This window comes from Clupea harengus, chromosome 8 (genome assembly GCF_900700415.2).
Source record: "Clupea harengus chromosome 8, Ch_v2.0.2, whole genome shotgun sequence".
Classification (NCBI taxonomy): domain Eukaryota; kingdom Metazoa; phylum Chordata; class Actinopteri; order Clupeiformes; family Clupeidae; genus Clupea; species Clupea harengus.
The window spans coordinates 24,135,082-24,156,999 of NC_045159.1; the positions used below are offsets into that span (position 1 = coordinate 24,135,082).

Consider the following 21,918-nt stretch of genomic DNA (forward strand, 5'->3'; position numbering starts at 1 on the left):
TTTTCCCATCCTGGACCGTCCTTCCTCAAGGACCCCCCAGGAGCAGTGGGCAACTCGTAGCGCCCGGGGACCAAGTGAAGTGAACTGTCCATCTTTGGTCAGGGATGGACATGTGTTCTGTTATTTTGCATGTTTTTTCTGTTGGGGTCCTTAGTGGAGGAAACCCCTTGCGAACACGGGGAGAACATGCAAACTCCACATAGAAAGGCCCGGGAGATAGCCCACCTGAGCACTGTGCACTCTGGGGAGGACCTGCCCCCCAGAGCCAACAACGCCCCATGCGGGAATCGAACCCATGACATTCTTGCTGTGAGGCGGCAGTGCAAGCGACTGAGACACCGTGCCCCCCGTATCAGAGGCTCCTTTACAAGTGGAACAAAGGGGGAGGAATCATAGTGATATTTTTGATCCATGGGTGTGATTCCTATTACTTAAATAGTACGATCTCTGAGGTGCCATATCAGAGGTATTTCAGAGTAAGGGGAACCTTAAAGTAAATGCTAGCAAAAAGCATTGCCTTAAATATTGTAGACCTGTAATTCATTTTTTAATTTTTTTTTATTTCCACAAATTCCCATAAATGGTCTAGGACTGTTTCTTTTCTTATGTATTTTAAACGTGTGTTGTGAATTTTGAAATACACCAAATGCTAATAATCCTGATATTTAGATTAGCAGTAGTTGTATATATGTTAAAATATGTTGTGAATTTCCCTTATTTTGAACAAAACCGAGTGGTTAAAAGGAGGCTTAAACTTGTCTTTAACTATTAATTATATCTAAAGACAATTACTTGCATCTTTAGAAATATTTAAACATAAACAGATCAAAATCAAATGTTTACTAAAACCATTATTATCATTTATGTCAGGTTTGTCAATTCCAACCGGAACCACAATAAGTGTATCCATGTTGCGAACATAACATGAGGGATTAAAATGTGTTTTTTTTTTTATTACCTGAAAACATCCTGAACAGTAAACTATTGTGTTAGAACATTGTCACGTAATGACCACAGGTTGGCGCTCTTGTTTAAGCGAATCCACCTTCAGTCATCTTGATGACGGGACGCCTTGAAGTGGGGTCAGCTGGACAGCAGTGCCTGGTGCAACTGGTGTTTAGTAGCCTCCTCCTACGGATGTTGACCGTTCGTTCATTGAAAAAGAATGTACGGCTTTCAGTATTTCCTGACGTAGATTAAATGTACCTTATTTCAAACTGTTAGTAATAATATCTGAGGGATATCTGAAGCAACCTAATGCTCTAGCTTTTCAAGTTGTGCTACCCTCCCGAGTGTGGGAGGTAAGTGTTTGTTTGTTTGTTGGCTTTCTCACCATGCTTTAACTGACACCTAACAGTAGCTCTCGTCCATGTGCATCTTCCACTTAACTGAATTAAGGCAAGCTGTTAAAAATGACGCATTACATCTTCATCATTCAAGTACGTTTAGGAACCGTAGTCGCTGTGGCACGTTTCGAGGAATCCTCTTAAAACCCCCGAGATGAGGCTAGGTGCCCAGCTAGCCACATTAGCTTTATCCTCTACCCAAGCTGTTATCCGCGAGACATTTTGCAGTTACTTCGGCTGACGGTCGTGTTTGGAGGTGTTGACCTTTTAAGCTAATTACATTGTGTTTGTTACAGTATTCAGACACCATTTTGTTGTCTACAATTTTAGAGAGATGAACCGTGTAGAGTAGCCAGAGTAACTCAGACTCGTATACCAAGAGTTAACACACAAGTTACAGTGTTTCCACATTGATGGGCAAGTCGGTCCCATTTCGTTCTCAGGATGGTTTAATGTAGACCTGGCGCATCAGTGTTCATAGCCTAGGTGAGGTGATATGTTTCGTGTGCAAGGCTGCATCTGAAAGTCTAATATCTAGGTAACTAGTGTAAGACGCCTGAACAGGAGCGGTGATGTACCCTCCTCTTGGTTTGTTGGTATTGTTATCATATGCTCTATGTTGTGCACAGTTGTCTCAATTTTGAGGAATAATCATTGTATGAATGAACCGCAAGCAATTCATTACTTGACACAGTTAATACCCATGGTTGTTTTTTTATTTTACAATATCACAATGCTGCAAGTCCATTATACTGTAAATGTTTCTCCATGTCTCCACTGTTCCTCCTGACGTTCATTCATCTCTGCTCTTTTCAGTGCAACAGCATTCTACTAGTGCATGTGCATGCGTTTGCATTTCACTCCCATAACCCTTTGCATGAGTTCCATTCCTCCATCTGTTTGCATGCCTGCCGCCTGAGACCGAGTAGGCCGCTCTCTTCAGTGCCTTGGCCTCCAGTTTGTAAGGCCTCAAGCGTGGGAGCACGATGGGCAAGGACAAGGGTAACTCTCTGGTTTTCTCCTCCAAGAGAGGCTCGAGGTGCGGCACGCGCTCCTGCGCCAGTCCTGGCGAGCCCGAGCGCGAGATCGAGAGGCTCCGCGACGCCTTGGAGGCGGAGAGGTGCCGCAACAAGCAGGCCTACAGGAAGTTCTCCCTGGAGCTGCGGCGCGTGCGCGACGAGGGGCGGCACGAGCGGGAGCGCGCCCTGCGGGAGCTGACCTCCAGGCAGGAGCGGCAGAAGGCCCTGGAGCTGCAGCAGCAGCGCGAGGCCCTGGGCAGGGAGCGTGCCTCCGAGTTCAGGCAGCTGCGCCACTGGAGGGACCGCGAGAGGGAGCGCAGCAGCGTCAGCTTCAGGCAGGTCCGGGAACTGCAGCGGCTCCTAGCCGAGGGGCTTGGTGGCGGCACCGGTTTGGGCAAGCTTGACCCTCAGGCCGTGAAGGGTCTGCTGTGCGGCCAAGGCAGCGGTGCCATCTACCGCAAGCTGGAAGAGCTGCTGGCAAGGCTGCATGGGCAGGCGAGCGGGGAGCAGGCGGTGCTCCTGCAGGGCCTGCGCCAGGAGCTGGAGCTGGACAAGAGCCGCCTCATCTGCCACCTGCTAGAGAAGCACGGGCATCCTCAGGCCCCCAAGGTGGCCCCGACCCCAGTGCCCAGGCGCCGCTCGGCCAGCTGCGTGCACCTGCTCAGCCGCTCCGACTCCCAGGGGAACCAAGGCGCTCCCGGCAACCCTGGAAGCGCCCCCCCGTCTCGTGCCAGGTCTCAGTCCCAGAAGGCCCAGCGGTCTTCTCAGCAGGGGCCGCTGAGGAAGTGGAGCAGGAGCGGGCGCAGGAGCGCTGCACCCCTGGGGAAGCCGCAGCGCAGCTCCAGTCCCGTGGCGAGCCAGGAGATCCCCTCGCAGCCCTCTCCCCACGCAGGCTGGGAGGTGAGGCACTCCTCCTCCTCCCCATCGGACCCGTCCCCCACGCCAGACAACTCAACCCCGTCCAGATGCTCAGAGGAGGACATGGTGAGCTACTTCCCAGCCCTCGCATTGACATGTAGCTCAGGCTTGTTTTGGTGAAATGTTGTTGATTCATTGAAACTTTGTCGCATAGCAACCCCCATGCCCTATGTATCCACATAGAGCCTATTTCTGTCATGCAGTTGAAACCGTAGGACATCGGCCTTGGCTTCCTTCTTTTGTCTTCACAACAAGTTCAGTGTTCGCTTCCTTTATGATTAAACAGTCTAGCTTCAGGGAAGGATGTCGTTAACATAAACTATGGGGCCAAGTTTAAAAAAAAAAAAAAAAAAAAAAGATGCAATCTTGCAGCTTTAGCCCTATAAAGCTAGGGTATACAGAAGGGCCAGAGCCAAGCAATCTATTCTGTTTTGGAAGGGATTCATGGAGGAAGTGGGAAGAGATGGGGCTCGCGCTTAGAAGGATGAATTCCTTGGGGATTTTACCTTGTTTTTTCGAGCTGAGGGGAATTCTGCAACTGCTGTGAGGAGCTGACATTGCCCATTCTCTATCCTTGCTTGGTTTGAAATAGCTCCTCAAAATTTTAAAGTGAGTGCTTTGTGCTGTAACATCGTAATCATAGCGTCCGTATGTGGTTGGGAGTGTTGTAGAGTCATGTCATATTTGCCAAACCACATGAGACGGAGAGCATTTTCCTGGAGCAGGGTGCACTCTCCTAAAATGCTTTGCTGTAGCGTTATGGACAGGCCTAATCTAGACTGATGTTTCTGTCCTGCTCAGAAAGAAAGAAAGGGGATGATTAGTGCCCAATATTACAATTACCCCCCTTTACCCTTATTGATGTTGGACTGAGGGACCTGATGATAGCAGTGTATCATAAAAAATGTCAAAAATCAAAGCACCTGGCTGGTATTTCCTGACTGGCTGAACATTTGCTGTAAAAAGCTGGCTTACTGACACATCCTGTGTAATTATCTTCAAACATTTCATTATCATAACATTTCATTATTCATAATCAGTTTTTTTTCTCCAGAATGAATAGCACAAAGCGTAAGGCCACGAAGAACCTTAAGACCATTAAGCCTGTATGAAGCTGTCTAATCCATGATAAAGTGGAAGCAGAGTGTCTGACTTGTAGGACCCCCTCTTTGTGCCGTCACAGCGTCTGTTAGCTCCCTACCAGCTTAATAAATAATGGATCACACCATTGCAAACTAGAGAATAGCAACCCTCTGGCAGCGCTGTCTCTGGCTCCCTTAATGGCTGTCATTAATTTTTGAGGGGAAATTGCCATTTCCATTTGTGTCAGTTCAAAATTTTAGATTTGTGCTTTTACTATTACTATTGGAGTATTTTTGATTGGCGGTTTTTGTTTTGTTTTGTTTGTTTTTGAAAATAACGAACGTAATCAATGTTTAGCAGTTATGCTATAGTATTTGGCATGTTTATGCGTATCAGTGATTTGCATGCATTTCCACCAAGCACACGGTACAGTATTTGGACCCCCTGGGTTGAAGTTAATGTGAATCCCTGTGGCGGCCATACATTATGCTAATGAAGACCACCCCAGTCCCACAGCCGTAACATGAGCACGGAGGCATGACTTCCCCTCAGAGGAGTGCACAGGCGGGTTTTTCACTCATTGTTCTTCTCCAAATGAAGAGAATCTTTTCACTTTTCCTGGAAAAAGACAAACACGTTTTCTTAGTATTTATTGTTCCTCTGAAGTGCTCTGCACACAGACGAGCATTCTTGCTTTAGAAAATCGAATTGGCCTCAGTTGGACCACATAAGCAGTGTCTTGTCCCAGCTAGCACATCTTATGGTGGTGGTGGTGGTGTGGGGGGGGGGGGGGGCAGCAGCATGTGCATGTCTGTTTATCCGGTCTAGTCTGTGGCCTTTGCTATTTGAAGCTGAGGGGGTATTTGTGGCCTCCGAGCCCTCCTGTCAGTGGCTGTAATTGAACTGCGGTTGTGAATGGTGATACTGGAGAGTCAGCTGACAGGCAGAAGGACTAGGCATCCTCACAACCACTTCTCTCCAAGAAGTCTCTCTCTTGTCTTCATGTTTGTGTTCATCGCTCTGCCATTTCTGTCTGCTTCTCTTTTGCTGATGCGTGCCCTTTTCCCTATTGGATCCCTTTGAGTGTCTGAATGCTGAAATGAGGGGGGTCTTTCCCTATATGTAGTAGGATTACGATTTAAAGTCCCCCATAATGGGCTATCTGTGTCCTAAGAGGTTGTGTTTCAAATGCACAGCTGTCTCCAGCCATGATGCCTTCCGCCATTCTCAGAGAGCATTTTTAGAGTCAATGCTGGTGCTTGCCTCTCCCTCCACACACACACACACACACACACACACACACACATGTGCCCGCGCCTCGTTCCTCTGCCTGTTCCAGTGTTGGTCTGTGTCTGACCCCCGCTGCCCTCCGCCCTGCCCACATGTCCAGCATGCCTCTGGGCCATGCAGGCTGCCTCAGTCCTGGGCCAGGCACAGGTGGGTCAACACTCCCGCCTCTGAAACACCCCCGTCACATTCCCCGTGTGGGCTGTTCCGTATACCGCAGCACACTAAATCATTGGGTTCCGACGGGAAAGACAGCCTCTCATGGCTGACGGGGCATATTTATTTCACGTAATTGGGATGGGCAGAAAGTTGATATGACGGTTTTACAAAACTTTTCCAAATACAGAATGTTATGATCTTGACTGTCAAGTATTACAGTTTTATCTTTTAATTGTTTTGGTTTCACTTGTTCTAGATACTATTGGTAAACTATTAGGATTATAAAATCATGCTAGTATCATGCTCAATGCTTCAATTGCAGTGAGAAGGCAGATGGACTGAATGAATCCTTTTTCTCATTAGATAAAACGACTTCTGTGTTTTGCCAAGGGGATTTCACTTCAGTCAAAAAAAGTGAACGGATTTGCAATAAATTGGATTCTATTTTCGTCTATTACTCAGCATATTGCAGATAATAAGATCACTATAATCATACTGTTCCCCAGCAGTATAAATGTTCCCTGAACAGTAAGGCTTTTAACAAGTGACTTTTGTGCAATTTGAGTCATCCTTTGTTTACTTCTTCAGTGAGATCTCAAACGATGAAATGGGAGTGTGTGACGGGTTCAGTGAACTGACTGCCCTTATCACTGCCTCAGGCTCAGCAGTGTGAAGGCAGAGTTGTGTGGTGTTTTTTTTTTCTCCCGAGAGGATTTGGAGCAGGAGACACTCTGGGCCTGTGTGTTTGGAAACACGGGGCAGGTGACGAGTGTCATGTCGTCAGACTCCTCTCATCTTTAATCTGGACTGAAGTCGACCTCTGCTTGTGACTCTCAGTGAGATTGTTGTGATGGGGTCACACACTCAACTTGGAAAGCTAGCAAGGCACTATGACACTGTGTGTCTGTGTGTCTGTGTGTCTGTGTGTGTGTGTGTGTGTGTGTGTGTGTGTGTGTGTGTGTGTGTGTGAACCCAATGAATGAGACTGATAAAGTGCTCAATTCAGATGTAATAAATCCCACTTTCCAGTCCAGTCGAATACATTCCAATTTCCAGAGGTGCCTAGCATAAAGAGCAAAGTGCTAGTGTATTTAATAACTCGTGGAATGAATGAATGAATGAATGAATAAAATATTGAGTTTTCTGAACCTACTTGACCTATTTTGAACCCAGTCTGAAAAATTCATAGTACGTTTGCTGACTGCTCTTATACGTGTTGTACCTTTTCCTATAGAGGTGGAAGTCTGCTTTTGTTGTCTTGTAGAGTTACATATGTACTGCAAGGCCAGATTATACATGACTAATAGTGTCATGTTTGTATTTGTATCTTCAACAACAGCAGTAGTAAAGTCCTGTATGGTTTTTAAATCTTCTGTCTCCATTGGAGGGAAGTCATGTCAGTTCAATGGCAAAGTGTGTTGCAGTCGGTCACATTTTGGGAGGTCTGGGTGGGGTTGGCATAAGTGGGTCAATGTACAGCACCCCTCCCAAAACGGCCTCCAGATTTCCTGGATGGGATTTTAAATAATTGATAAAAGATTGAGCGCCACCCAAATGGCACAGCATGTTACGGCAAAGGGGGAATATTTGTTTTGTTCAGATGCATTTTAAACAGTTTTTTTTTATTTTTTTTGTGGTGGAGAATGTTCTGAAAAGCAGTGGTCTTAAAGCACTGTGTTTAAAAACCCTGACTACTTTGTTCAGTGTTGTGATAATGGCTTGTGTCTCTTCCCTGGGATGTGTGCATGTTTTCTTTTGTTTACAGAAGAAGCCTAGTCCTTATAACACCTACAGATAACATTAGTCACTGTTTGGTCTGGTATGATGTGAATAACATGCCAATAACCAATATTTTAGTTTGGTGATTTTTTTTCTATTTATATTTGAACCATTTCAATGTTTACCATTATTGTGGGACAAAACAATAACCTGTAGTCTTCAGTGAGCGACAGTAGGATCACTCACAAAGCTGGTCATTGTTGTGTTAATGTAAATGGCCATAGATTTGTGCTAAGCACCATACCTCTGAATATTGCATGTGCTGTGAGCAGGATGACCTTGGGAAGACTACTGAGAGGGTCTTTGAGAGGGAGAGGCTGGAGACCGACTGAGCATGCTGAGGTGCAGCTGATTTAGAGTCAAGGTCGTGCCTAGGTAGGCAACTCCTAATTAGAGTTTGGCTGCAAGGAAAAGCGGTGAAATATAACTGCCATAGGAGAGCAACAGGGTTATCACTAGCTTTCATTATTCATGTTTTTTTCTCTCTCTCTTGCCTGTTTGTCCTTTACCCTCTCGCACTTGAGCAACAAACTAATAGTGTTTGAATTCGTTTTTTTTTAACCGGGAAGATAAATGGCATAGCACAGCTTATATAATAACAATAGCTTTTACACCACTCCTGTGTGCTGTTTTTATTTGTTAATGTCCGGGTGATGGGCTTTATCACCGTGTGTGTGTGTGTGTGTGTGTGTGTGTAGAACAGGAGACACTACGAGGTTATTCTTCAGGGAGGAATTGGAAATGAATGCTGGAATGTGAATGCAGGGAGAATTTATGAGGGTGGAGATGAGCCTCAGGACTGACTTGGGTTTCGTTTGCATTTATTAGCATTGGTTATGTTTTGGTATGATCGAGAAACTAGTCTGTTACTCGTGTGTGTGTGTGTGTGTGTGTGTGTGTGTGTGTGTGTGTGTGTGTGTGTGTGTGTGTGTGTGTGTGTGTGTGTGTGTGTGTGTGTGTGTGTGTGTGTGTGTGTGTGTGTGTGTGTGTGTGTGTGTGTGTGTGTGTGTGAGAGAGAGAGAGATAGACAGAAAATGTTTTATTTAAAGCCACACTACCGGAATGCATCAATTTGACACTTTTTTTTTTTTAGGTGTGGTTTTTTTTTATGAGCACACACTCTCAGAATGGCAGACCACACACACACTTACTTTCTCTCTTCCTCATACACGCACACACACACACACACACACACACACACACACACACAGAGTGTCAGTCGACACTGTACCCCAGAGGCCGTGTAATAAAAGCAGCTCCTTTAGTTTGTTGGCTCTTGTACTCTACAGCCTTGAATAGGATCATACATGCGGCTGGACATTAATATCATGGATGGATGAGGTGTGGCATGCCCTGCCCTGCCCTCAGACCCAGATTCACCCCCTGCCCACCCCCTGTGCCCACAGAGCTGTCCAGGTAGAGCGGCAGTCTGTCTCTTCCAGCTCTTGGCATGGTGCCATCTCTCCTGCAGGTGTTTATGACAGGAAAGGCTCCGCCTGATGAGTTCCACGGCTTAGTCCTTAAATGTGGAAGCGTGACCGAGCCGGTGGGCCTCCCACACGCTGCCGTAACAGTTTTAGGGAGATAATCACTCACTCTCGCTTGCTTTAGCCCTGCTGCTCCGTGCTTGTTCGCTGATTGCAGAGTCCCAGGGTCTGCTTTTACCCAATAAGCCTTCATTAGCCCCAATTTGGCAGTGAACGCTGATGGTTTTAAGACAGTGAAACCGAGACTGCAAGGTGGCGGAAGCATTGCCGTGATTCTTGAGTGTTGCTGTTAACTCAAAAGGCTTTCATTGGTTGGCTGTTATTGGGATCGGTGTGAGAGGAGGCGCTGCCTAATCTCGTTCGCTCAATGTCATACTTTTGGAGAAATAATTATTTATTTTTAATATTTAGGTTTTTATACTGATGATGAACTAGAACGGTCTGTTGAAAAAACGTGCCTGCTTTTTAAAACGTTCCATGTGAAATAACCTTATCCTTCAGAATAGGTTTTTGGTAGCTGATATCGTGTAAAAAAAAAAAATCTGAGATATATTATAGAATTATCAGAGACCTTGGTACATTACATCATCAGTATGCTATAATAGAAAAGTAACTGTCTCGGTAATATTCACTTTTTAATTTCAATTCAATTGAACTGCACAATTCTGTCATTTTTGACCGCATGTGTCACAACAAACCCTCCCAAGACCCTGGTGGGACTGAATAGTGACCTTTCTGGTCATATTGAGCAGCACACACAGCATGCTGGACAGCGTGTCGAACTCTGTGGGGGACATGGAGAAGGGTTGGGGTTAGAAGGATCAGGGTGACATTGGCTGTCAGTTGAGTGTGGTCATAAATTGGACCCCATGACTCTGGAGTTATTGTCACCAGTGAATCTAGTGTGAGGCTTCCTCAGTGGGATGGATAACTGAGTGAGGGAAACAGCTGAGCTGTGATGTGCAATAACACCCCCCTCCCCCCTTAACGATGACTTGGTCTTAATGAAGTGCAGTCTGGTTTGAATTTTGTACACCTCATTGGGTGGGCATGGTTTTTATGTTTTCTCAGTACACAAACACACACACACACACACAGTCACACTCACACAGTTACACTCTCACACACACACACACACACACACACAGTCACACACTCATAAATGGGTAAGCCTCTTTTTTGGTAGAATGTAATCTCCCAGGGGTGACACTCCCCATCTATCTGTTTGCTATGCTGAAAGGTAATTAGCAAGAGAAGCCGAACAGCCTAATGGTGAATCTTAATATCGGGCACCAGAGCGGAGGTTTTGCGTTCATCTGACATCTTAATTCTGTCAGCAGGTCACATTCAGTAAAACTGCTTTGTTGTCGAGAGGATGTGTTTTTCATCCAAAAGAGCAGTGGCCCATGTGATGGAGGATCACATGCATTTTATTTGCTTTGCATTAAAAGAACCTGTTCGTTTGAATAAAATGTAGATCTTTTACAAGAAGGCAATGGTTTGGTCTACCTGTTATAGGTACAAGTGTAGTATGGAGCATAAGTATAGAGCAAACATGGAGTGAAATGTTATGTTGAGCATTAGTGATGGTGAATGTTTTGTGAGTGTGCACGCACACCATCCCATAGCTTTACTCCAGCCTCCCCGCAACGCTCTGCTCTGCCTCTTGAACAATCAATAGGCAGCCAACATCATTCCAGCGTCATCTCCATGGAAACGAGCTCCCGATGCAGTCAGGATTGGCTCCTTCCCAGAGCCTGGCCCTACGTGATTGGAGGATTGAGCCCATCTGCCCCACCCCCTCCCCACTCTTACCACAAACACACACTCACTCACACACAGAGTCTCCCATTTCCCTCACCCACACAGAGATCTCCCCTCCTCCTCCTCCTTCTTGTCCCCTCATCTTAATGTGGTTATCTGCCCCAAAACAGTGATTAGGCAGTTCATTGAACCTCAATGCACGGAGCGTACTACGGCAACGGACAACCAAGATTTCTCTGTGGTCGTCGCGGGAGACGAGACGAGTGCTACGCATGGACCCGACCCCCGCACAGCACCTGACTCCATCTCACAGGCAGAGGAGGTGACTGAAGAGGAGACCTGTTAGTAAGGCTGGCTCTCCACTCTGTGTTTTTTTTATTTTTTTAAGCGAGCCGAGGACTGCTGATGTGAAAAGGCTCGCTCTCTCTCTCTCTCTCTCTTCCTGGCCGTCTCCTCATCCACCACTGGATCCGCATGAGACGCGCTGACAGATCGGGCTCTGTGTGGACGAGGGCTGTCATTTGCGGGAGCACAGGGAAGACATAGCCCTTAGTCAGTGGAGCAGTGTGCCCATCACTGCATCTCTGAGGCGGTTCAACCGCTCTCCTTCTCTCTTTCTCTCTGGCTTGCTCTACCATGCAGAAAGAGCTTCATGGCAGTTACTGGCTCTTTCTGGAGAGAGGCTTGTCCTATTTTATAAAACCTCCACAAGGATGCTTTCATTTTGCTTCGGGTCTTTAAGACCACATGACTGTTGTTTTTAAAACATTGACAGAGATGTTTACATGCAGCAGGGAGGTTATTCTTCTGGTCTTGTAGCCGTGGCTACTGATACCCTGGTGCTGAGGTGCAGGCAGCTGCCAGATGGGACTGCATTGTGACTGTGCCATTTTCCTTCCATCAAAGGCATTAGCAGACTTGGACGCTATATTTACTCTCTGATAAGGCTGCTAATTGCTGAGCCGAGCGCACTGATCGTATCGCTCTAATTTTGGTCTGGACGTTCAAATATCCTGGATGGGTTACCTTCCCAACTAAAAAGGGGTTCCTGCTCTCTTTTGCTCTGTCGGATATCCCTGTTGAGTGACGGACAGGAAGAATCGGAGGGCGAGTGTATTCCAGTGCTCTCCTTTGAAGTTGTTGGGAGTAATCTGCGCCCCCCCCACCCCCTCTCCCACCACATCCTTGTCAATCAGCAAGCGTGTTGCCCTCCCCCCCAGTGTGTGGCCCTGGCACTGACTTGGATGTGCCCCTCATGTGGCTGAACTGATCTGCCTGGGTGTTTGGTCGGAGAGAGACGGGGAAAGGGAGTGAGAGATGTACGACCTGTGCACCAGGCCAGAGCCTCCCCAGGAGCAGCAGCAGCAGCAGCAGCAGCAGCAGCAGCAGCAGGTGCCCCCTCCGGCGGAAGGTGAGCCGGAGGGCAGAGGGGACGCCGTGAAGACCCCCACTGCCTCGGGACCGCTGGATGGAGAGAAGACTGGGGAGCAGGGAGCAGACTCCAGCCAAGATGATGCTGCTGCCCCCACCAAGTTTCCCACAGCGTCCAGCGTTCTGGGGAAACGCCAGCACTCACTATGTGAAGGAGTGAATGGCTGTGAAGATGCAGCCTATGGGAAGGTAGGTGTGATGCATAGCCTTGTACACTTCCATGCAGACATGGGGATGAACGTGATGGAAGGTTCTATGCATCACGTACAATATGACAAGGATAAAGGGATACAAGCAGGGTAGCGCTGCTGATGAGCAGTGACTGTGCATTAGCTCATCCTTTTGTTCGTTTCCCTTGATGCTGTAATTAAGGTTCTCCCTGTGGATATGTGCCAGACAGAAAGCTGTGAAAGTCAAACAAATGGCCCTCGCGTCCCTGAAGAACGAGTGAGTGAGTGAGTGAGTGAGTGAGTGAGTGAGTGAGTGAGTGAGTGAGTGAGTGAGTGAGTGAGTGAGTGAGTGAGTGAGTGAGTGAGTGAGTGAGTGAGTGAGTGAGTGAGTGAGTGAGTGAGTGAGTGAGTGAGTGAGTGAGTGAGTGAGTGAGTGAGTGAGTGAGTGAGTGAGTGAGTGAGTGAGTGAGTGAGTGAGCGGCAGATGACATGGAGGAGGTCTGAATGTGGAATTCAGTTTGTGTTCTGTGCCTGTTGTTTATTTCTAATGTCGAGCTCTGACCTTTTTAAGCACAAATTGAGTTTGGATCTCGTGCAAGCATCGATCATGGGACACGGATGACATGCAGCGGCCCGCTGCTCTGCTTTGGTCACCTGTCTCCTATATAGGGCAGTGGCTCAGTGCTGCTGAAGGCGTGATGGTGACGCCACAGTCGACTGCGCTTTGCCGTTGCTATATTGAGAGACAGAGGGTGACCTTAACCCGTATTTCTCACGGCTGCCGTGCCGAAGTGGAACAGTGGAGGATCCACTTAATGGTGTTTCATTGAAAATCAATGAGAGCAGCGCTAAGATTTCCCCTTGTTTTCATGTAATTGTGCTCAGCCGGCGTGTTGTGAGCGTTACGTTGTTGTTGTGAATCACATAGTGGTTGTCAACTGTGGAGGCTGTAGAGTTTCACTTGTGTGTCATTACAAAACACATGCACACATGTGCAGTAGATAATGTGTCCTAATGCAGTTGTGTGTGTGTGTGTGTGCACATATCAATTTGTTTACACACACAAACATCCAAGCACTGGCATAGATTCTTCATTGTGATACAGGCTAATAGCCATGCTGGCCTTTCTTAAAAAGGGAGAGTTGATTTAGATCGCTTGGCATATATGTTGACTGAATCTGAATGGATATGAATGATGGTGGGAGCCTCCAACTGGAACATTTTATATATTAACTATAACTATCTGTAAATATTTAGTTGATGTTAGCCATTTGAAACTATTAATTTGATGAAACATGGCTTACAGGATCAGCTGAAGCTTACTGAAGAATGAATGGATGCTTATGAAAGCTGAATATTCTCATAAATGACACAAGAGTTCATGGGGTACAAGGTGGATGTTTGTCTTGTTTGTCTGGTGTTGGTATACATGAAGGAAAAAGCTCCTCCACTTCCATCGGTCTCTCCTCCTCTTGCTTAGTCTGATTTGGAATTGGACAGGGGGGATTTAGGGGGATGAATACAGAATGCAAACCACATGCAAGTGTGATCATTTCGTTGCTTTAGCTTGCTGATCCCCACAAAATTGAGGGGGAATTATTAAATGAATAATCTACCTTTACAAGTACATTTAGTTTTTAGCCTTAAACGCACAATTTCATCCTCCCTGTTAAGTGCTGAGTTCCCTGCAGTTGCTGATGATTGTGTAATTGCATTTGTAGTGCTGGGGTGGGGGGTCGGAGTGATAAACAGGAGCCTGAGGGGGCATTGTGCTCTGCCTCTGGCTATAGCATCCGTGGCGGTTCTGGCTGCCTTGGCTGCGAAGGCCAATTGACGTGATGCATTAGGGATGGTCTTGTAGACCTTTTAGCCCAGCAGGGAGTAGAGCAAATGGGGGCTGCTGGGGACCCTCCAAGGTGACTATTTATTTTCCCGTGTGTGTGTGTGTGTGTGTGTGTGTGTGTGTGTGTGTGTGTGTGCGCGTGCGCGCGTTTGCATGGGGGGAGGACTTTTATCTGCTCATCACCGTTTGCAGGCATAATGAGCTGATGCGGTTTTGTTTCATGGTCTGCGCCGCACGCTGTAATGAAAACCTCAGCGTGAGGTGTTGCAGTCGGCTGGTAGCCTCATAAAGCCCCCTGCGTAGTAGAGTGTGATTGACTGTGGCAGTTAGACACTGGCCCTCTTCTCTGTCCAGATGCTGAGATGGATGAAGCTAAGAGGTAGCAAGTGAAACATTGGGTAAATGTAGAAAGAGAGGCCAAGGGAGATGGAGTAAAGTAAATGGAGAAAGGCTGGTGAGCTGGAGGGGTACCTGAGAGAGGGGGGAGAGGGGGGAGAGTGAGCTGGAGGGGTACTGGAGAGAGGGGGGCGGCGGCGCTCCCCACCCCAATACTATTGCTGCTTATTATGTGACTGTGCATGCAACCTCATATTGTTGTTCTTATGTTTTATTATTCTGCAATTAAAAAAATACCCAGTGTTCACCATATCAACACTATTCTAGAGTTTACAAATCTGCCTTAATGCGGTGTACTTGGCTTGGCTGCCTTTTTTTATTGACGTTTTTAATCGCTTACTTTCCCATTGAAAATGGATGGGGGCAAGTAATATGTCTCTAGTGGCACGCTTTAAGTATCATCGTTCGCCCAGCAGTAGCTGAGTTTGCACGAACTTCTACACATTAAAATCCCCTGCAGATTTGGATTTGGACTACAGCATTTTCAAACAACTTTAAAAAGGCCTTTATTCCCTCTTCTTTTCTTAGAATGCACACTGATTTTGAAAAATGATTGTGTAGGGGCAGAGAGTGCCACAAGGACATTCCACTGATGGGTCATTACCTTTGGCAGTGGGGACTGGGGACACCTAGTGTGTACTTTCTTTTTACAATATCTCAGCCCCTCTGAAAATAGTTTTACAGTTGAATTACCAAAAATTATAATAGTTACATTCTTACTGCTCTTAGATTATTGTTGCTGAGTTTATGCTAAATAGCAGCATATGTAACACTTTGGGATCAATGTTTTCATATTGGGGGGAAAAAATATAAAAATGTCAAGCTACCTTAAAGGTGCCTGACAGTCCTCAGACTCCATAGGGTTAAACACTTTGTGATATTCTTTGAATGTAGGCGACCATGGCGGTCACTTGGCTTGTCACTAGTACTAGGTAGGTCATTCCACCACCGAGGTACCACTAATGAAAAGAGTCTTGATTGCTATCTTTTTCTCTGAAGGAACAAAGTGGTCAAGTTCTTCCTAGATCTTGATAATGTGCATTGCCCACAATGAATGGATGAATTAACTAATTTTGAACATTGATTGATTCATATTTTAATAGCAGAGTGTGTGTTGTCTGCCAGAATGTCACAGGGTCATTGGTGTTAGAGAATCACTGCCTTAACCTTGTTAAATATTTATTGTTCATCCATCAGGTGGTAGAAGAGTCAAACCTTTCTTTTGCAGGGCAATTTGTTAACATCCACGTAATTGTCACATCTATCTCAGAACTCTCAGCACTTTTTTGTGCATCAGTGTGTATTTCCATGAATCGTGTTTTTAGTTAGTTTAAAATGAGAACACCATTGTTAGTTGACATATGCATTAGCTGTAGTATGGTTGTGGGACATCTGCCTCTAAAGACTATAGTGCTATGTGTTTATTTCAACAAAAACTATTTCATCAATATTTCAGAGTCTGAGGCTTCAAAATGTCTTGGATGTTTAATTCAGGGCTTTAACTCTTGTGGCATTTATATGAATTTGGTCATGATTTACGACTCTGGTCATGTTTTATGACCTAAATGCCCCTAAATGATTTAATTGAGGTCTTTCCACAGCATCAAATGGCATTGGGAGGCCATGAATAAATTCACATGTTCTTGTAAAATAGAATGAAAATGGGGTGTTTTTATATGGCTGCTTTAAAGTGAATTAAGAGGGCCTTGAGCTCATCATAGCATAACCATACCAGCCTTTGGCTAAATGCCCCACCAGGCAGTATCTTGGGAGACCTAACATGTCTTTCCCGAGACTGTGTGTCCTCAACGCTTTAGCTTCCTGGTGCATCCCTGTACCCCAACCCCCAAATCTTTCCTCACTGGTGACATGATGACGGTCTTCATGAATAATTGCACTCCTTCAAATCCTTATCCTCCCTCCCATTGTTTTTTGTTGTTGTTGAGTCTTTTTGTTGTTGTTGTTTCCCTTCCATCATCCAGGGAATTGGCCGAATCGCCCTCTTTCTCATTCCCTCCGAATGGTCTCGTTTGAAGGCCAGATTAGCTTTATGAAGGCTTGCTGTGTCTGTTTGAAGTTAACCTATTTATGGTTTTGGGTTTGTCTGACACCACTGAATTCAGCTATAAAGATTAACTCGTTGCTATTTTCTCCTCAGTAATATTTAATCTTGGGTGCCTTTGTCAGGTCTGACTGTGTGTGCAGTGTTGTTTATTTTCCTTGTCATACGGCTAATCCTGTGAGCTGAGGAAATAAGGTGCTGGATAGATCCCCCCCCCCCCCCAGACACACACACACACACACACACACACACACACACACACTGCACCTGTTCCCCTGTCAAATGGTTGCTCTTTTGTCTTGTGTTGCCCAAGGTGACACCCTGACAAATGCAGCATATATGAAAATCATTCTGGTGCAGCGCATAGCGGATTCTTTGGAACTTTGTGTTTTGTCAGTCTTTTAATTAAGTATTGCTCAAGGAAAGAAATATCTGGCATTGAAGGTTTTTAATAAAGAAAGTTCTATGTGATAAGCAGTTGATGGGCTTCAATGGCCTCACAACAGTTTGAAGGAAGAATAATATCCACACTCCCTCACTCAGTGTGTTTACATGATGGTATAATTCGAATCTTTGCTTAGTCGGACTATGCTATCTTTTGGGGCAAGTGCTATTATCCCAATATACATGGCAGTGAATAAATCGAATCATTGGCCGAAAGCATGTCATATCCGATACGATAGGTGGCGCTGTTTTCATTACAACTAGTGGTGATACAGCCATTTCCGCTTGACCTCTTCACCACTACCAATAACAACAACAGTTGATTGAGCATGAATCGCGTCTGTTCATCGGCCCAGAAATGCGTGTTGCCTCTTGGGTTGTTTGTTCGTTTGTTTGTTCAAAGGTGAAAGATAAAAGGCGAGAGAAACGCACGCACATTCACACACGCGCGCAAATAATAGGTTACAGCCTAAACGCATTGCCCTTCTGCCAGTTGCATCAAATTGTTTTAGTACTTCTTCGCTGTTGATTTCCAAATCTGTGTGAATATTCATGAGAGCAAGTCCAGTCAGTCTTTTGTCAGTCATCGTATTTCGTAGATATGTCTTAAGACGCCTCATTGTACTGAATGACCGCTCAGCAGACACTGTGGAAACGGGCATTGTCAACAAGATCTTCAGGACGCAATGAATGTTTGGGTAGAAATTTGCCGAACTTTCCAGGGCTTGATAAAGTTCACTGCGTTTTGGCTGTAACTCATTTAGCTGTTTCCAGCTCTATATCTGCATCGTCAACGCTGGGCATTAGTTGTCTGTACTCCAATTTTATAGTTTCCCCATTGTAATAAATATGAGTTCATGATATTTTTTTTTTCTTCTCGCGTAGCAGAAGGTACGCACAGTGCGTACGGCTGCATGTGCCACTGGAACTCTGTGCAATTAATACAATACATAATAGGCTAATTGATACAATATCTCCTCGTTTGAGTGTGGTTGTTTGAGTGCAATGGGAGTGTATGATCGATGTTGTCTATAAAGGAAGGTAATGCAACGGGAAAATATCTCGATCCACCTGTCACGTCTCTGTCTTTAGAGGGCAGCGCCAAATAACCGAACAAAACTCAACTCACGTATGCCTCACGGGTGCAATACCAAATTTAATCATATTTGATAGAATGTAGGACAAATTAGTTGTGAATAGTATCACCGAGTTTGACAGGTATTGGTCAGGTAATAGCCGAGTGACAGCTGATTTGCTTTCTGATTTGACAGTACTTATTCGTGGGTTTTTTCAGCACCAGATAACCGAACAAAACTAAACTCAGGCTTGCCTCACGGGCACAATACCAAATTTCATCATATTTGATAAAATGAAGGACAAATTAGTTTTGAATAGTATCACCGAGTTTGACAGGTATTGGTCAGGTAATAGCCGAGTGACAGCTGATTTGCTTTCTGATTTGACAGTACTTATTCGTGGGTTTTTTCAGCGCCAGATAACCGAACAAAACTAAACTCAGGCTTGCCTCACGGGCACAATACCAAATTTCATCATATTTGATAAAATGAAGGACAAATTAGTTGTGAATAGTATCACCGAGTTTGACAGGTATTGGTCAGGTAATAGCCGAGTGACAGCTGATTTGCTTTCTGATTTGACAGTACTTATTCGTGGGTTTTTTCAGCGCCAGATAACGGAACAAAACTAAACTCAGGCTTGCCTCACGGGCACAATACCAAATTTCATCATATTTGATAAAATGAAGGACAAATTAGTTGTGAATAGTATCACCGAGTTTGACAGGTATTGGTCAGGGGAGACGGCCCAGTGTTCCGAAAGCCCGATATTCCGAAAAATAGTCCCCCTGGCAAAATTTAGAAATATTTTAAGTGGCACAAAACACACACAGCATTTCGTTTGCACAGCAGAGCGGAGACGCTCACCGGGCTATCACGCATATAACTTTTCCTAGGCAATATTTGTTAACTTGGCCTACTCTGGTTTTGAATATGGGGTAGGCTACCACTCATGCGAAAGAAAATCACCGGCAGATTGTCGCAGGACATTACGCAGAGCTTGTCAAGCACTGACAAAGCATGCATGCGTTGGCAATCATACAAATATTTTTGTATCATCGCGATGCAAATGCATGTGTGTATAATAATATTCTGAATTCAAGTTAATGCTTGTGAAATAAAGGCATTTATATGTTTATGATTGTGTGATTCATTGGGATGTGCATGTGGGCTTTAGTGGTTCACGTTGCTGTGCTCACAATTTCGGAACAGCGGGCTGTCGGAATAATGGGCTTTTGGAACATTGCCATGGAACCTTGGTCAGGTAATAGCTGAGTGACAGCTGATTTGACAGTACTGCTGTGTGTTTTAAGCAAATCAAATGTGGAACGTCCTTATACGTGTTTAAGGAGGGGTTGTAAAGGTGCTCATATCTTCGGACCTCTTCTGTTATGTTTGTTCATAATCAACAAGAATAAGCTTGTGAGACAGTCTGCAGGATATTCATAAAAAAACTGTGTCATTAGTATGAACAGTTGAGACAACTTATCCCTCTTTCGTCTTCCGGGTCACGACATGGCAGGGAGAGAGGGAGGAGGGCGGCGGGATCTCAAGCATGCGCAAAGACGCAAAGTCCAGTTCCTTATCCAATTCACCGTTACATGCCGCAATAGTCGAACTATCAACTGGATCGGATCGAGTTATCCAGGGGTGTTAGTCGGATCGTAGTCGGACCGCACATAGTCGGACAAAGGTGTTTACATGAAACGGATAATTCAATTTCAGTCCGACTAAGCCAGTTATTCGAATCCATGTAACCACGGTGACTGCTACATTTCAACCTAAAAGGCCTTCAGTAGGAATACACAAGAGTATAACTTTTTTTACGAAATAGAGGTGGAATCAGGCTAAGAAAGTTGAACTCCTCCATCCCAGCAGTAAGCCAATTAATTTTATCTGATCAGCTTTCCTCTCAGTCATGATCCCTCAATTACAACCCAGGGAGCGATGAACGAGCTTGAGGTTTGGCAGCGTTTCAGAGATCCTTTCCCATCGATCGATCCAGCCAGCCAGACATATGTGCTGCTCCATTTCTACTGCTAAAAGTTCTCAGTAACTTCCTGTTTTCAAAGTTACTCTTACAGTGTGGAATGCCTTTGTTGGAATACATTTTTTATGATTGATCTGTCAAATGTAAGTTCTCAAGAAGTCTTTGTAGTTACATTATTTCTTTTAATCTATTTTCTTCGCGCACGTCCCTGTGTGATGTTCTGAATCTTTCATGTATTGCCGCTCAGTATCTTACTCTTTGACATGAAGGCACCAGATATAAAGGAGCCACAGGATAGAAGAGCAGAATCCCCTTATCTTTCCTCTTTTCCCGTTTCATATTCCTCTTTTACGTTATCAGTGTAGTCCAGCCAAGAGGCCATGCTCCGTGTCCCACATATAGAAAATCATTCAGATCCCGGGTGAAGTGAAGCAGAGAGAAACAAGCAGGAGAACGTGCCACTAAAGACTCTTGTCCGTTCAGGATTACTCGTAATTGTGGTAAAATAAAGGTGTATTCTGATAGATCCTTGCAAAGGACTATGCAGGGTATCCCAGTCTTTTAAGAATAACAAACTACAGGGAGTAAACGCATTCAGTTATTCAAATACTGAAAACTGCAAATGAGACTAGTGAACGATGATTGACTGGGCTATTAACCCGTCATGCTGCATTTCTTCATCTGGTGGTTAAAACAGCAGATTGGGATGCATATTAACTCTTTGTTTGTCAAGAGGTCTGCAGGTCAGGATGAGACGGTCCAAATAGAAATCGGGCTCCGCGTAGAATCGGATTTGCTTGTACACCCAACTGCCGCAATAAACATCTTCTCCACACATTTTCTGATATTCAGGGCCTACGTGTTTGGGTGCACATTGCCTCCAACCCTTGGTGGTCTTGTGACCCACTTGTACTGCTTGGAACATGAGATCCTTCCCACAACTTCCCTCTGTGTTGTGTATGTGAAGTCCCCCCTGCCCCCCCAAACAGGCTCCTCTGTTGGTGTGCCAGTAACGCTGTCTGCCGTGTTTGGTCTGCCAGCTTGGGAGGTGTCTGTCACACACTTGAAAGGCAGTTTTCTTGGTGTTTGCCTCAGCCACTGGTGTCAAAGCCACTGGATGTGTCTCAAGGGAATCTCAGGGAGCTAAATGGCGAGACTCATCACAGAATTCCAGCCAGGCAGCGGACCGTCTGATCATGTTCGATTGAGCAATGTTCTGATAGCTGAAAAGGGTCTAGTCTGATTTTGTCCTTTTGTCCTGTTTGAAAATCAGCTCATTCTTTTGAAGCTGTAGATGAGGGATCGAGATGTGAGGCTCTTTCTTCCTCTCCGTCAGAGGCTGTGTGTTTGTGAGCCCCGCATCTTCCTCCTTTTTAAATGAATGCAATCCCCTCATTGCCCTCGGTATAAACACATGACTTCTGTTCATCAAAAATGCACGCAGCTTAATGTTGATGAAAAAAGATCAAAGCCTGACTCCGTATTTATTTATTTATATGTAATCCACATCAGAACACCAAAACATGAATATTGATGAGCTTGGCTAGTCAACCGACAGTGCTGTTTCAGGCAAATTCCCCAAACAATTTGGCCAGCTCGACTGGGAATAGTCAATGGAGGTTTGTGTGGGTGTATTTCACCAGGTTGATTGACTGATACCATTG

At 45.3% G+C, this 21,918-nt stretch overlaps 1 protein-coding gene across 4 annotated transcripts in view; it reads left to right on the forward strand.

Moving 5' to 3' along the window:
* Window positions 1-1,002: 1,002 nt before the first annotated feature.
* Window positions 1,003-21,918, forward strand: part of LOC105896056 (peripheral-type benzodiazepine receptor-associated protein 1) — a 78,534-nt gene continuing 57,618 nt past the window's right edge. For 3 of the 4 annotated variants that reach the window (XM_042708559.1, XM_042708560.1, XM_042708561.1), the window contains exons 1-2: window positions 1,003-1,301; window positions 2,163-3,349. In XM_042708559.1, coding sequence (XP_042564493.1) covers window positions 2,333-3,349 — 1,017 coding nt within the window. In that variant the 5' untranslated portion in view covers window positions 1,003-1,301; window positions 2,163-2,332. The remainder of the gene's footprint in view (window positions 1,302-2,162; window positions 3,350-21,918) is intronic. The other variant, XM_042708562.1, reaches the window with a different exon arrangement.